This window comes from Cinclus cinclus, chromosome 8 (assembly GCF_963662255.1).
Source record: "Cinclus cinclus chromosome 8, bCinCin1.1, whole genome shotgun sequence".
NCBI lineage: Eukaryota > Metazoa > Chordata > Aves > Passeriformes > Cinclidae > Cinclus > Cinclus cinclus.
Genome location: NC_085053.1, coordinates 21,297,475 through 21,312,726, shown reverse-complemented (window position 1 = coordinate 21,312,726; position 15,252 = coordinate 21,297,475). Strand labels below are relative to the sequence as shown.

Here is a 15,252-nt window from a genome sequence, read left to right as displayed (position 1 = left end):
TAACTTTTCTTCTAAGACCCTGACTGATCACTTTCCCATACATCTCTCTCCTGTTCTTTCACTCCCACAATCTATTTGCTTCAAGCCACAATAAAGTCATCTCTTATTGGGCACTGAATCACTGCTACCTTTACACTCTCAAGACACATCTATTCCCCAGAAGGGTTTGAGATCAAAGGGATTTATTCTGGTTGAACTGTGAAAAAATCCTCCACTGAACCATGGGGCCACCAGCACTGAGAACTGGTGTTTGTTGGATGTAAGGCAGAAGTAAGATCTCTACTGCCTTCCTGCTCTGTGGGCTGGAGGCCCTAGCTATGGGACAGAACTGATCTGCCTGAAGCTACCACCAAACCCTGGGCTGAGCTGCACATCCCACCCTGGGAGCAGCTGGAACACTCAGCTCATGGGGATCATCATTTCTGGGGACCCATGTGTTCAACTGATGCCTGCACAGTGGGGCTGACCTGGCACTTGGGGGAAATTATCAGACACGCTTAGCCTTTGGGGCCACAGTGTGGTCACCCTGGTCTCCAGTGATCATGTAAGTAAAGCTTGGCTGCAGAGAGAACAGGCCTTGACTGGAAAGTCCCACTGCTCTGTAAACACAAACAAATCAGCCCCCATCACCTGCTTCCCTTCTTTACCTGTGCACGTAATTTAAAACACCCTCTAGCCTCCCAAAGTCAAGCTTCAGCTGCTTCCCATCCCCTTAAGCCCATTTAGTTCCTCTCCCCCCTGAACCTGGCTGCTTTTCCAGAGCCAACCATCACTGCAGAGACAAGTTGCTCTTCTCTCCCACTCTCTGATCCTTTCTGTCCTGGGTGAATGTGGTGGGAACCACCCACAGCGAGTTTTCGTGCATGCGTTTCTGCAGCCACCCCTCCCCCCCCCCAGTTTTTTAAGTTAAACTATCTCTTGCTTTAAAGAGAGCAAATACACAGCAGTGGCTTTCATCACTGCTGTATAATAGAGCAGTAATTCTGTGCCAGGGACTGTTTTCTATTTTATTTTAAAGGGTTTATAAAACAGTGTATGTAATTGAGTGAGTAAACTGAACGTTTTCTGGAGCCCCTGAGGGCTGAAACTTCGTGGTGGTCCTGGGCCTAGGCCCTAACCCTTTTTTTTTTTTCCTCTCTTTTTTTTTTTTTTTCCCTCCCTTTCCCCTCCTTCCCCTCCTCCTTTACAACCCAGCGTTGCCACCAGCAGCAGCAGCAGCAATCTGTCTGGGGCTAATTGAGCAAACAACAAGGAGATGCTTTCACATGGCTTTTAAAGGAATGCTCCGGCATCCCCTTTCTGTGAGTGGCTTGGCAGGAACCTGCCAGGAAGGCTGGGGAGCGCTGGGTCCCCGGCCCCCAGCCTGCTGGTGGGGTTTGTGCTGGGCTGCGCAGTCATTTCCGCCCCTCTGTTTATTTGCATTACAATTTGTTTCTAGCCAAGCACCAAAAGCTGCTCTGCTCTCTAGCTCGCCTTGTGCGTATGTTTTTAAGGGGCTAGTGTACAGTATGTGTAAACAAATGTCTTCCCAAGCAGGAACACATATATAACGAGTGACAGGTTTTTGATTTACATTCAGTAAAGTCTCTGTGGACACTTGGTTCAAGCACCCAGGCTGACTTCAGACTGGGCTGCGTCAGCAAGTTGAAGTAAAGTGCTAATCAGGAGGTTGAATGTGTTGATCAGCTCTGGATTTGCTTAGCGCCAGATGCTCCCAATCTGAGAAGATCTAGTTGAACATGATTTAAGGTTGAAGAGTCCAACTCTTAAGGCTTTCTCAAAGTCCTTTCTCTAATCCGTCTTCTTTCTCTGTGGGCTGAATGCATCTGTAACCCTGCCAGTGTCAGATAAAAGGCAGCCTGGTAAGAAATCCTTAATGGGGAGCTGGGGAAGGAGAAAGGGAGCTGAACAGCAAAGCATGTGAGGTACTTCTTCCTCCTCCCCCAGAGTTTCAGGCAGAGTTTCTGCGGGAACTGAGCTTGCTGGTACCAGCCAGAGCCACTGGCAACTGGCAGCCACGTCTGATAATGAAACACTATCCACAGCTCAGCTCTCTGGCACACACACTGGAATCTGAATTCCCTTCACTCTGCAAGAAGGGCTTTGGGAATGGAAGAGGGAAGCAGGGTGAATCCTTATCTGCCTATCGCATCCCCTTGGGGTGCGGAATGGGGCTTTGTTTCTAGCAAAACCATTCCCTTTATCATTTAGAAACTTTCTCGTGGATTTTAGGCAGATTCATGTGTTTTCTTTAAGCCTTTACAAGAAGAAATCAGTTTAGTGGTTTCATATGAGTCTTAGGTACCAGTGACATACTGTGTGTGCCCACTTTGGAGAATCTGGGCTACAGGGAATCAAGGAGGAGATGAAATAGGCAGAGGAATAAGAGATGAGGGAATGCAGGCTCCAGTTTCCCATGTGGCTTTGGCTGCTTAAGCTCCCTAAACTCACTGCTGCCTCAGTTTCCCCATCTGTAAAAGAGAAATGCCCTTATTCACCCATTCTCAAAAAGCATTTTGAACTCGTCAGGTGTAAAATACAGGAAACTATATGGCTGCTGCAAGCATGTCAGTGCAAAATACAAATAGTTGGTACCACCTCTGCAGCAAGGTATGTGACAGGACCCATCCCAGCTCTGCACATTTAGGACCATGAAGGATGCTGTCTGAAATGAGGCAAGAAGTTCCTTATTAAAAAGTATTGCTACAGATAACCTATATATAGAACCATAAATTGACATGGCTCTCTATAAGCCTAGATGAAGGCATGTTTAATCTGCAGAGGCATAATGTAATTACTCTCACTGGATGGTAGCCAAGGTCTTATTCACATCATAGAAATCAACATGATAGGTAGTCTGCTTGGAGGAGGTTCAGGAATGGAGTCACAGGAGTTGCTACAGGGCCTGTTGAGATATATTGGGAAAGTTGTTGGGGGTGAGAAATGTTATAGCTAGAAATGCTGCAGGTTGGATTTGAGGTACCTTGGCAAGGCTGTGTGGGGTCCAGGACGGGAGGAGAGAGGTGCTGAAGGCTGGACTTGGGGCTATTGGCAAGAGCTGTGCTGGAGAAGTTGTGTGATGCTACCTACATCATGCTTGCACCTGGCACTTGTACAGTCAGCCCCTCATTTTCATGAGCATTGCATCCACCTCTGCTCATCCTGCCCAAAGTGCTGGAGACTGAGCTCCAGGATATTACTGGGAGGCTCCAGGACTAATTATCAGTTGACAATAAATACCCCTAGCAAAGAGTTAAATGTCTCAATCTGATGCTGCAGGTGAGAAGCAGCCCCTTGGTCTCCTTATTTTAGGCTTCATGAAGGGTCTCTGGAAGGAAGTGGTGTGGCTCACCCCTCCTGTCCCTCAGGCTGAGAAGATTGCACATGATCCCTGTAATTGAGGGTCCATGGGGTTGAGGTGGTAGTGAGAAATTATCTTGCCACAGTGCAAAACTCCTTCAAGTTTATAGAGCAGAATTTCATCAAACCTTTATTGGAGTAATGGTTTGCATGGTACAAAGGTTGTGTCTTGAATTTTAAACCAAGAGAAGCACCATGTTGGCCCAGCCACTCTGGGGATTGCCAGGAATTTCATCCTTTAGCCAAAGGTGGCATATATGTTGTTTTGCAGCAGTTTTGCAAGATCCACTCCCCTCAGGGGAGGAGTTTTAGGTGGGCAAATAAAATGCAGCTCATCATTTCCATCATGCTTGGCTATCTACCCCCACTGCTGTGTAAGGTGTGGGAGACACTGGAGCCTCCATTGGTGTATCCCAGCCCCTTACAGGACTTGACACTTCATCCCAGCCTCCAGAGCCAATTGTTATTCCTAATTGCAGGAGGTAAAATGAAGAGCCTAGGGGCATGGGACACCACCTGAGCTCCACCTGAGTAGGTGTCCAGCTCCTGAAGAGCAGTTTAGATTCACCACCTCCCCCACACTAGCCTGAGGACACCCACTTTGAGCACACCAGCTTTGTGTCATGCTCTGAGGCCACATGCTTGGGTTTTTTAGGCACTGGGCTTTCAGTTGCATGGTTTTTATTATTTTGGCTTCAGATCCTTTATTTGTAGTCCTTTCCTGACAAGCTGCTTTTGCATTTTAAAGGGAAGGCTCTTTCAGTACAGTGCATTAACGGTGCTGGGGCAGGGACTGGCACATTAATGTGTCCAGTGGGGCTGTTCAGAGCTCCTGGGAACAGGCAAAGGAGTGACCTTGCAGAAATTGCTCCTCCAATAAATTTGCTCCTTAGGAGGGTCAGGTTTAAAAAAAAAAAAAAAAAGGAAACACAAAAAAAACCCCTCTTGTTTTTAGGCTGCCAGGGCTGAGTTGAGATTGCTGAGAGGATCTCACACTGCCTTGGTGATGGCCCCCTGGTGCTGAGCAGCCCCTTTCTTCCCCAGCCTCCAAGCAGTTAGGGGCAGACAGTGGTCTTTAGGGTCAGGGTGGATTACTGATCCTTAATTTTATGTCTCATTTCCATGTTGGATGTTGATGGTTCCTTGCCTTGACCTGGGTGTACACCTGTCAGTAGCAGCTGTGACTTCCATAGGGCCTCTCTTGTTTATTAGTGACACATACATGTGAAAACTCTCATTAGAGAAATCTCCTGATGTTTAGTCAGTTGTTTAGGCTTTCACCGTGTGTGTGGGATACTGTTGGAGAGACGCTGGAGTCCAGCAAATCTCTTTTTGAGTTCCCCAGAATCTGCTTTTCTCATTTGTTTTAAAGTTGCAGATTTGAAAAATGCAAGGTCTGAAGCTCTGCTGCAGAACTCAATTGCTCTTCTTTTCCTCCCTCTCTCTTTTCAGCCAAACATGTTAATGAAGTCATTGTGGGCACCGAACAGCTGATGGAGATATAACCCAAGTAGCTTTTAAAGATGATTTTATGGAAGCCAGCAGCAGAACCAGATGTTCAAGCATCATAAGATCATCCGTACAGATCAGTACTGGCATGGTTTACCCTGTCATTGCTCCTTTCCTGTTCAGCGTTATATTTATGTCTTAATAAAGAAGTATTTGCAGAGCGGAGTGTCCGTCAGCCCCTCCCCCCTCATTGGGATGCGCGCGGGTTTGTGCCGGGTTATATCGGTTCCTGCACGCCCGGCCAACGCACTGTACTTTTCCAGCAGCAGGGAGAGTGGGGACCACACAGACTGTGCCCACTCCAAAGAATGGTTTAGCCGCCCTCCCTGCGGTGTAAACCACGTCCCTGCAGTCCTGCACCACCGTCCCTGAGCCTGGGAGAAACTGCTCGGGATGCTGCTTGTGCATCTCATCAATGCAGCAGGCGGGCAGTGAGAACAGCGGCGGTGCCGGCTGCTCTTTGCAGCTTCGCCAGCCTCCTCCTCCTCCTCACTGTCTCCCGTGATGCTGCCCCACAGCACAGAAGTGTTTAATCTTTGCCTCTTCTCTGTAATGCAGTCGAACAGTTTGGCACCCATTTCCACCGGGGCTGAGTTTGGTCTGATAATTTGAAATCCTGCCCAAGAGCAGGTATGTGAGGGCTGGTGGAGCATGAAGGAGGTATGAGGTGTAAACAGTGAGTAGTTCCTGCCTTATTTTGATGGTTCTTCCTGTCAGTCCACTGTTACTAATGCCAAACAAGAGGTCCCTCCCCACACCTGGATGATCTGTGGATGACTGTACCTATGTCTCTGGGATGAGTCGCTTGTGTTAATGTGAAACGCACAGCCTTGTGGTCAGGGCCTGTGCCAGGATTGTAAAGCACCTGGATGGGATTGAAACAGAAGCTGTTCTTTAATGTCTATAAATTGGACACGAGTTCCTACCTAAAAGCTGTTTATTAGAATGTTTTAGGATTGAACGGGGCATTTATCTGCCCCTGGCAGTTTGACATCCAGAGGTGCTTAGAGCAACTGGTGGGGATGGTATTTCATTAACTGAAGTGATAAATGTTAAATGTGTGCTTCATGGGCATCTGTGACCCCTGAGGAGAGTTACCATTTCCTAGTTAATTCGACAGGAGAGAGATTATAATCCAGACATTCCCCGCGTTTCATAAACAAAATCCTTCCTCTAAAGGACAGGATTGGAATGGAAACTATAGGTAAGGATGAGCTTCAAGGCCTGTGACAAAGCTGCAGAGAAGAAATGCACTGCAGTTCAGCTCCAGCTTTGTGCTGGAGGTTTTGTCTCGTGTATGTGCGCAAACATGTTCCTAAGGTACGAGGCCTTTTTCATCCAAAGATCGCAGAGGCTTTACAAAGGTTAATTAAAGAGAGTTCTTGTCTCTGTGTGCGGCAAGGGAGAGAGGCTCCATTTTGGGTGTGTAGAAACAGAAGCAGAGTAGAGTGTAATTACCTGGCTTTGCATTTTACCAGAAGGCTGGCAAAGCCATGAGAGGTTTGCAGGGACTTTGACTCACGGTCCTTTTGCTGAAACACAAAGCCTTCTCCCCCGTGTGTTTTTAGGATACATCTTAACTTCTGAAAAGTCTGCATTGCCTTGTTTAGCAGCTGCAGCTTTACCTCCTTATGCCTTAATTATATGTTAAAGTCTCAGTCCTTTTGTTTAGCTAATTTAAGAAGAGGGTGGGGGGCTCTTTACTGTGTCGGTTAGAATTTAGCATTAATTTAGTGTTCTCTGACACTTGAAAACCTGGCTGGGATTTGAGGCGTTTTCTTTTCCTTTTCGCCTTTTACGACCTGCAGGTGTTTGGTGTGAGATAAAAGTAGATCCCAATGTGAGATTTCACAGCACAAATTATCAAAGTGAAGATTCACTCTTGATGTAGTCTACGTGTGTGGCAGTAATTATGAAAAATAGTTCAGGATAATAAGGCCTTCAGGAATCCCAAGGCAGGCACTGGGAGGTTAACCCTTCCTCATCTAACCTGGCCTCCACGCTGCTGTCATCATCAGGTGAGCATGTAATGGGTTGGGTCAGGCAGCTTCACAAACTGAGTGATGTTACAGTCATTGAGAAAACTGGGGAGGTGACTGAGGACATGAAGTTCTGTTCCCAAGTAGTTTTGGATGTGACTGTTTGGTCCCAGGTCACAGAGGCATTCTGGAAGGTGTTACTGGTCCAGGCTGCTCTTTGAGGAATGGGGCACCTCTCAGACCCAATTAAACTGCTCTGTCTCACCCAGGCAGCTGAGCATTACAGCTCGTGCCCATCGCGGTGTTACTGGCGTCAAAGTGGTGCTATATAGGCAACATTTCTCTGAAGGAGATGAAAGTTCTCCAGCTGTGTAAGTGCTGGCTCCTTCTGGATACTCGTCCTGAACACTTCCTTGGCAGATGTAACACCGAGGTTTCTGTGGAAAGGTTCTTGCAGTGGCTTGTCACATGCTGGATCTGCATGGGGTAAAGCAGAGGTTTTCCATGATGGACAGCAGGACCACTGGCTTGTGGTTTTCCCTGATCAGTGTCTTGCCAGCTGCTCCCAAAAGGCTTTTCCTGTGACCAGGGCAGCAGGGTTGGTGTGGGTGCACAGAGTGTGTGTGCACACCTGGCCACACTTCTTCCTGTGGGTCCTGCCCCACTGGCACACCATGACAGGGGCACCTGAAGCTCTGCCCCCTCACTGTGGCTCCCATGAGACCTGGGTGCGACCAGCAGCCAAGGTCCTTACCAGGATTTTTGCAGCCAAGCCCATTTGTAAGACATAGATTTGGGAAGAGCATTTGTTGGGCAGTTGCAGACACCCAGAACTGTGGCTCACCTCCCTCAGCAGTTTGTGTTTGCTTTCATGGGTGGCTGTTGGGATCTGTCAGGAAGAAGCAGCCTCTGATCCCTTCTGCAGTCAAACCAAAGTGGATGGCTCCCATCCTTCTGCCAGCCCTGGAAGAGAGCCACGTGAGGTGAAGATGAAAAGCCAGCCATTCCCAGGGAGGGTGGGCTTCCCCATGGAGTTCAAATGGACACAAAAACTGTGCACCCAGCTCTGATCTTGCTTTTAGGATAATTTTTTGGCTAGCGGGCAGGAAGGGGAGAGCAGAACCTGAGCAGTCATATGGTCTCGGGTACACAGGTGTGGCTCCCTCAGACACCTATCCCAGCTGACACTGAGTGTGCAGCCCTAGCAATAGGACTCTCCTGAACCTCTCAAGGACTTGACAGTCTTTTACTGCCTTCAGTCTCCAAGGTTGACTGTGCAGAGCCATGCTCCTGCTGGCTTCCTTGCTGGCTTCTGCACCCCACTGTCCTTCCTCTGGCTGCCTGGGAAGAATGCTTTTTACCATGCCCCTGCCCATCCTTTGGACTTTGCTGATCCAGAGACAAGAATTTTCCTGATAAAGCCCCACAGGTCTGGGGAAACACCACTGTTTTCCAGAGGTGCCTTAGTGCCTTCACACTGGCCTGAGTCCACAGTGAGGGCCAGTAGTGGCTGCTGTGGTCCCTGCCCAATGTCTTGCAAGGGGCAGAGTGAGATCAAGCCCCACGTGGGGCTCGCAGAGGAGCTGCCTGTGCCGACAGCAGTGGTGTGACAGGCGCACGTTGCACAGTGTGTGGTGTAATCCAGCCCCAGGACACCGCAGTGCCGCCCTCCCGTCACACACAGCCACTCCTGTGGCCTTTGGTTATCTGTTTTAAAGGATTGAGTCTTGCAGCAGGCAGTTGGGGCTGGGGCCTTCGGTATTGCAAGGCTGCCCACTGTGCCCCGACCCAGCCCATCCCAGTGCCACAGGAGAGCACAGAGCACAGGGCCGTTCTCGCTGGCCACCTGCAGATTTAATTTGGGGATGTGGAGATTCCCTCACCAGCACCAAGCACACCACCCCCCTCCCGCCCCAGCACCCCTGCAGCAGCCTGCTCACCCAGGCTCGCTCCCTCTCAGCCAGGAGGCTGATCTCTGGATCCTGTCGGTTTTCACTCCATCTCCCAGGAGCCAAGGTCCACAGCCGTGCCTGTGCCTCCCAGACGGGCCGGCAGACGGGAACTTCCTTCCAGGTCCTATAGACAGACATTTTATATACGTTCAAATACGTGTGTATATAAATATGGAAAGCAAGAGCTTGGGAGAGCTTGAGTCTAAATAAACTTGTATGTTTTAGGCTTTTAAAATGCTAATGTTGAATTTCAGGGGATGGGGGACAGCAAGGGGATTGTTGGACTGAGGACCAATACAGCTGATGATCTTGGATCAGTGCCTTTACAATTCAAGGAAAAATGGGATAGTTTGGGAAGGAAAAAGGGATTTTCTTGTTTTTGTTTTTAGTAGAAAATAAAAGAAGCTGCCTTCTTATTTGCCTCCCTCCCCCAGCGCCGGAGCAGCAAGCGACTGGTGTTGTATGCATAAGCTATTCCTTTGTGCAACATCTAAATGGTTAATTGTGTTTGAGGAAGATGTACGGGCGAATGGAGGGACCACCCAGCAAGAGACAGACAAGAAAGAGCGATCTCTGAAATGTTTAACCAGAGAGAGAGCAAAGTTGTTTAAAAATATTTAATTTACAACATTCCACACTGCTGATTATAAATCGGCCGTCCAAAAACACTGCTGCGTGCAGGGAGGGATCCAGGCAGCATGAAACAAATTCTTGTGATTGTTTTTCCTATCTTCCTCCCTCCTTTCCTTGGGGAGTTTAACCCTGTGGCAGGATGCGGGTTGCCCCAGGCAGGGAAGGCAGCACTGTTCCCCCGGGCTGTGGTCTCTGGTGCAAACACCTGTGCCTGGGGCTGGGGTGCAGCCGCCTGCTGGTGCTGGGAGAGTTGGAGGGGATGGTGAGGAGCAACCAACCAGCAGCATTGGCAGTGGTGACAAGTGTGGTGGTCAGTGGGTAATGGCCTTGCATCCCCTTCCCTCTGATCTCCCCCCCAGCACCAGGGTTCCCCAAAACATCCAGCTGTGTTCCCAGATAAGGAAAGCTATGAATCCCCTGGTGATGGGTTGAGAAACTTGAGGAGGCAAACCTGGTAAGTCTGTGCCACCCATGAGAGGTTGCTCACCATGGTGATGATGGTGCCTGCTCTTTGGTTTGGCAACTCAGCCGTGTCACCCAGCCACTTCCAGTGGCACCAGGAAGGACCCAGGCCCTCACAGGGTTATTGAGCAACAGCAGTATCTTCCCCTGCTTGGGTCTTTCTGCAAAGGGGGTGGTTGGTGCCAGATGCCGAGAAGAAGGGATTTGGCTCTGCTTGCGGCCACTGCTGATCCACAGCTGGCTTTGAGGCAGCCCACTGCTCCAGCCATCCTCCCTCAGTGCAAGGGTCTGGGACTGCTCTGTGAGGAGTCCAGTCTGCTCCGGATGGTGGCCCGACCCTCCACCCCATCACCTGAGGATGACTCCTCAGTGCTTTCACCATTATGTCCTTTCTAGTGTTCATAGCCCCTATTCATCCTGTAGCAGGTGACTTCTGGGAGAGGAGACTCCTGGGGATGTCCCTGGGTGACCAGGCAAGTGAAAGGTGCATATGGTGGGGTTCTGCCCTTTATTCCTCAGCCCTGTCATCATCCACCCTCACGGATATCGCCTGTGGGGTTGGAGAGCCACCATGCCTGGAGGGTGCTGGGGAGGGGAGGAGAGGGACAGCCCCTGGCTGGTGACCCCACTCTGCAGAAAGGATGTAAGTGGAGCTGAGGGATCGGAGGGATGCAGGAGGAACCAGGATCCAAAAGCAGCAGCTGCTTTGACTGTAGATTCCTCCTTGGCATCCTCTTGAACATCCCACCTTGGAGAGCAAAAGCAAGGGTGCTCTCACATGCCTGTTTCCCCAGAATCCCCGGGCACGAATCTCAGGAGCCCAGTGAGCGGGGAGGGCAGGGGTCTCGCCTGTTCCTGGTCTCCTGGCAAGAAGGGGGCACAGGGAGAACTGCAGGGCACTTTGCCGGGGATTGCCACACATTTCCTAACCCCTCAACAGCCAGGAAGCCTCGCTGGCCACCTGGACGCTTCCTCGCGTGCAGCGAAGGCCTGTGACAGCCCAAGGAGCCGGGGTGGGTTTGGCTGCTTGCCTCGGTGGCGAGCTCGGCTCTCAGTGGCTGCACCGCTCCGGGCCCTGCCAGCCCCAGCCGGTGCCGGGAGCGAGAGCGGAGACAAAAGAGCTTGTGTCCGCCTGCCAGCAGCCGGCCCCGCCGAGCGGCCGCCCGCCCAATTAAACCGTGCCCGCTTCCCATGCGGCAGGGGCGCCCGGCGGGCTCGCTGGCCCCCTCCCACCACCCACCGGCCCCAGGGGACCACCACCCTGTGGGGCCTCCCCTGCCTCCCTGCAGGCGCCAGCGCTTCCGCAGCCCTTGTCCAGCATGAATCCGCTCCCTTGGTCCCCCTGCGAGGGCACCTCCACCGGCTCGTGCTAGAGATGGCTCGCCCCAATCCCGAATATCTCCTGTTTCCCCCAGTTTTTCTCGCACCTCGGGGCTCGCAGCACCCGTCAGCGCAAGCAATGGAGTACTGAGCATCCCTCCCTGCTCCTGCTGCCCCCAAGGGTTGCATCGGGATGAGACCTGGCAGCAGCAAACTCTGCCGCGGCGGGAGCATCTCCACACCCCGTCCCAACCCACGGGGCCGGTGTCACATCCACTTAGTTGGCTCCGAAAATCCCTTGCCCTGACACCTTGTTAAATACCCACCAGGGGTCACAGTTCCTGGGATTCTTTTTCCTGCTTTTCCTTTACCCCGCTGAGACGTTTCGGTTGGCAGGAGCTCTCTCCCCGCTATTAGGTATCTTTCGGGGAACAAGAAACCTAGATCACTTACAAATTAATTTGGAGTTAAACCTACAGAAAATGAGAAACATGCTGCTTTGCAGGAGAGAGTGCTTGGCCAGCGATCAAGAAAAATACATCCAACCCGCCCGATGCGGCGGCTCGGCCGCGGCCGGGGATGGGGACTGCGCGCTCAAGGTAGCCGGCAGCTGTATTCGGGTGCACCTTAACGGAGCTGAGGCCTTTCCTCCCAGTTAAAAGGGGAAAAAAAGGGAGTACCAACTTCCCAGCATGTGGGGAACGTGAGCAAGGCTGACATGGGGTGCAGCACTGCAGCACGGGGGGTTTGCCTGCTCCAGCCCCTTTGCCAGCGGGATAAGGACCAGCCAATCCACGGTGTATGGACACCTTTGCACCAGCGTTTCCCCATCACTGCATCTCTGGGACCACAGCAGCTTGTGCCAGGGCTGGTTCCCGAGAAGGGGTAGGATGCCATGTCCCCTCATCCCACGGCGCCTTGTGCCAGCCCTCTGGCCTGCAAGGAGCCGTTGGACACGGGAATGCGGAGTGGTGCAAAGGATCCCGAGCCCTTTGGCAGGCGGGTGGGAGCAGCCCCCTGTGCCAGGCACTCCCGGAGGGTCACGGGTGCGCGTTTGGCCGCCGCCGCGCATTGTGTCTGCTGCACGAGCGGCTGTGCCGGGAGGGGGCCGTGCGGGGGAGGCCGGGGCGGCGGAAGAGCAGTGATAAGATAAAAGGTCTGCTTTCCCATGCCGAGGAGCCGGGGGGTGGGGGGGGGGAACGCGGGGCGAGCGGCGAGGCCACCCAGGTTTCAAGCACTCGGCCTCGGCGCCTGACCCCGGCACATTCAGAGAGCACTTCCTAAATTTGTCTCCTGTGTTCCTGACTCACAAGCAATTTCCTCACCCATAAAACGGCGTCGGCATGAAAGGACTGGCCGGGACACCAATTACTTGTCACCGTTTTACCACCCCGCTGCTTACCAGTTTGCAGCCCCCGGGAGTGCCTGGCCAAGATCTGCCCCCTCCTCATGGAGCCCCTCTGCTCAGGGGGACACAGCAGCCCGGGTCCCCTGTGCCGGAAGGTACAGCACAGCAGAGGGATTCCCGGTGCCCTGCACCTGGCGATGCCCTCAGGCAGAACCGTGCAGTGTTTCCAAGTGCTCCTAGGCATCCTGAAGGAATCACCCAGCCCAGCCTGCAATCGAGGGGTGTCAACCATCCCCAGGCCCCTCAAGCCTGTGCTGGTGTCACCCCTGTGCCGGCATTGGTGTTAAAGACGCTTCTGTGTGTCTGCATAGGCGGAAGCAAGGCTCCATCATCACAACTGTGGTGGCACCACGCTCTGTGCTGAGCACCGCCAATGGCCCTGACACAAAACCCATGGATCCACACTGGCACAGGGCATTTCCATTCGGGTGTCTCTGTGCCCTGCCTTGTCCCTGCTGCCTGTGCCTCTGTGCCACCTCATCTCTCTGTCCCTGGTCCCCAGTGCCATGTCTGGTGCTGTCACATCCCCAGCTGCTCCTGCGCTCAGGAGATGTGGAGGGGGACAGACCGATGCAGAAGGGCACAGAGCTGTGGAGGTCTCAGAAGGGTCCGAGTGCAGCCAGGACTCCTGGAGAGTCCCCATCTGCCTCCTGGGAATGGGGAGATGCTGTACAGCTGCACCTGCAGCCCAATCTTCCCTGGCAGCAGTTATCCACTGTCCCTACGAAAAATTGCTCCAGCTCCATGCTGGCATAGGGTGAGAATTGCCCACAGCCTGGCGAGCGCCACCGTGGCTGCTAAACGGGTTTTATGGTGGGATTTAGGGACTTTTCTGCTGGGTAATTGATTTGCCCAGGCAGTAAAAGATCAAGGCAGGGGCTCAGACGGTGGCTCCCCGCATCTGCCCACCGAGCAGGCCAGGGAACGGGTGGCTCGGGGCACGGCTAGGGCCAGTGATACCCAAAGCCACCATGCACAGCATGGGGTGCCATGGCCCCACAGTGCTACCGTTCCATCCAGGAGCTCCCTTGCAGCACACCCCCGCTCCTGCATCCTTGCATCCCCCTCCCCAACCCCACCACAAAACAGCCCCCAAAGGAGACAAAAGGGGCTGTTTGGGGACCTGCCACCTGCTAGTCCCCATCCTACAATACCGCAGTAAAGAGGCACCAAACAAAGGCCTTAAAATCCTAAAGGGGCCCATTCATTAGGGTGACAAAGGGGGAAAGAACTACATTATCATAATTAATCCCGGTGCTGGCGGTGGGTGGCAGGGCTCTCTGTCTTCCAAGGTGGTGTGGGGACGGCCGGTGTCACCACGTCCACACACTATTGTGCGCCGTGGCCTTGCGGGGCTTAGGCTGGTTTTAAGCTCTGTAAACACCACAGGACCCCCGCCACGGCTACCAGGGATGCCGTCCTTCCCCCCGGCCCCTCCCCAGCCCTGGCTGTTTGTCTTCTTGCTGCGGACCCCCCCAAAATCTCAGGACTAGGATGGGTCCACTACATCCCCTCAGTGCACCTGCTCCCAAGACTGCTAAGGAGTGGGGAAAAGCTCGGAGCCCCAGGTCGTGCTGGTGGTGCTGGGATGGGGGCTTGCTGTCTGTATTCCATGTTGTATTTCCCATGGAGAGTTACTCCAGGTGTGATGTGCCAGGGGCTGCTCAAGCTTTCCCTGGCCTCGGAGGTGGGGCTTTATCCCTTCCCTGCTATCTTATCCCTATCTGGGGATATGAGGTGGGCTCTGACCTGTGGACCAGCTGCTGGTTGTTCCCTGCTGTTTGGGACACACAGGGAAACTGAGGCACGGTGTTGTACACGGACATGTATGGGGATTTTAAGGGATGTTAACACCCTATCTCTAATCCCCTCTGGTGGATTCTGCCTCCCTTCTTCATCCCTTGCGCAAGGGACACACATGGTACTGGCTGAGGAAGCAGTGGGGCCAGGACACACTGACACTCCCTGTCCATCTGCGGGCCATTCCCTGCATCCTCCAGCTCAATGGGGTCCCGGTGGTGGGTGCTGTTCATCCCTGGGGTCCCTGAGAGCTTGTGCCTGGCTCCGGGCCGTGGCCAGCGGGCTGTGCCGGTGGTTGGGAGAGCACCATCTGGTTTCCAACTAACTAACGCCCGGCGCTGGCTCCCGGCAGAGGAGTTGCTGCTGCGGCGGCGGCTGTTTACAGTGTGCTGAGGCTGTGGCATGTCCCTGCCAAGTCCCCTCAGCTTCTCCCCCCAGCCATGGGGCTCTGGGGCTGCATGGTGGCCATGCAAAGCTCAGTTCCACGCCCTAGCCTCTACTCAGTCTCTGGTTACCCGGAGGATGCTGCTGCCTGCCGAGGCTGCTGTCCTGGGCTGCCCTTCCTGAGGAGTGCTCGCTGTGGCGGGGCTCCTGCCACGGGGATTTTCACATCTCCTTTGCTCACACAGCATGGGGACAGGGTGTACTCCCCGGACACTCTGTCCTCTCTGTGGGTACTCTGTGGGTGCAGTGTCCTGCTCTTCCCAGTTCCCACCACATCCTGACAGCTCACCCCATCATCTCCCTGCGGCGGGGCCGAGGGGTGCGGGTGGGCAGAGCCCCGGGTGTCCCCTTTGCGGGGCTCCCGCCTCGCACCCGCGGCTCCCGC

At 53.2% G+C, this 15,252-nt stretch overlaps 1 protein-coding gene across 1 annotated transcript in view; it reads left to right on the top strand.

The window, feature by feature from the left end:
* Positions 1–4,979, top strand: part of EIF2B3 (eukaryotic translation initiation factor 2B subunit gamma) — a 98,973-nt gene extending 93,994 nt beyond the window's left edge. Inside the window, exon 11 of the mRNA XM_062497006.1 lies at positions 4,813–4,979. Coding sequence (XP_062352990.1) covers positions 4,813–4,865 — 53 coding nt within the window. The 3' untranslated portion in view covers positions 4,866–4,979. The remainder of the gene's footprint in view (positions 1–4,812) is intronic.
* Positions 4,980–15,252: the final 10,273 nt, after the last annotated feature.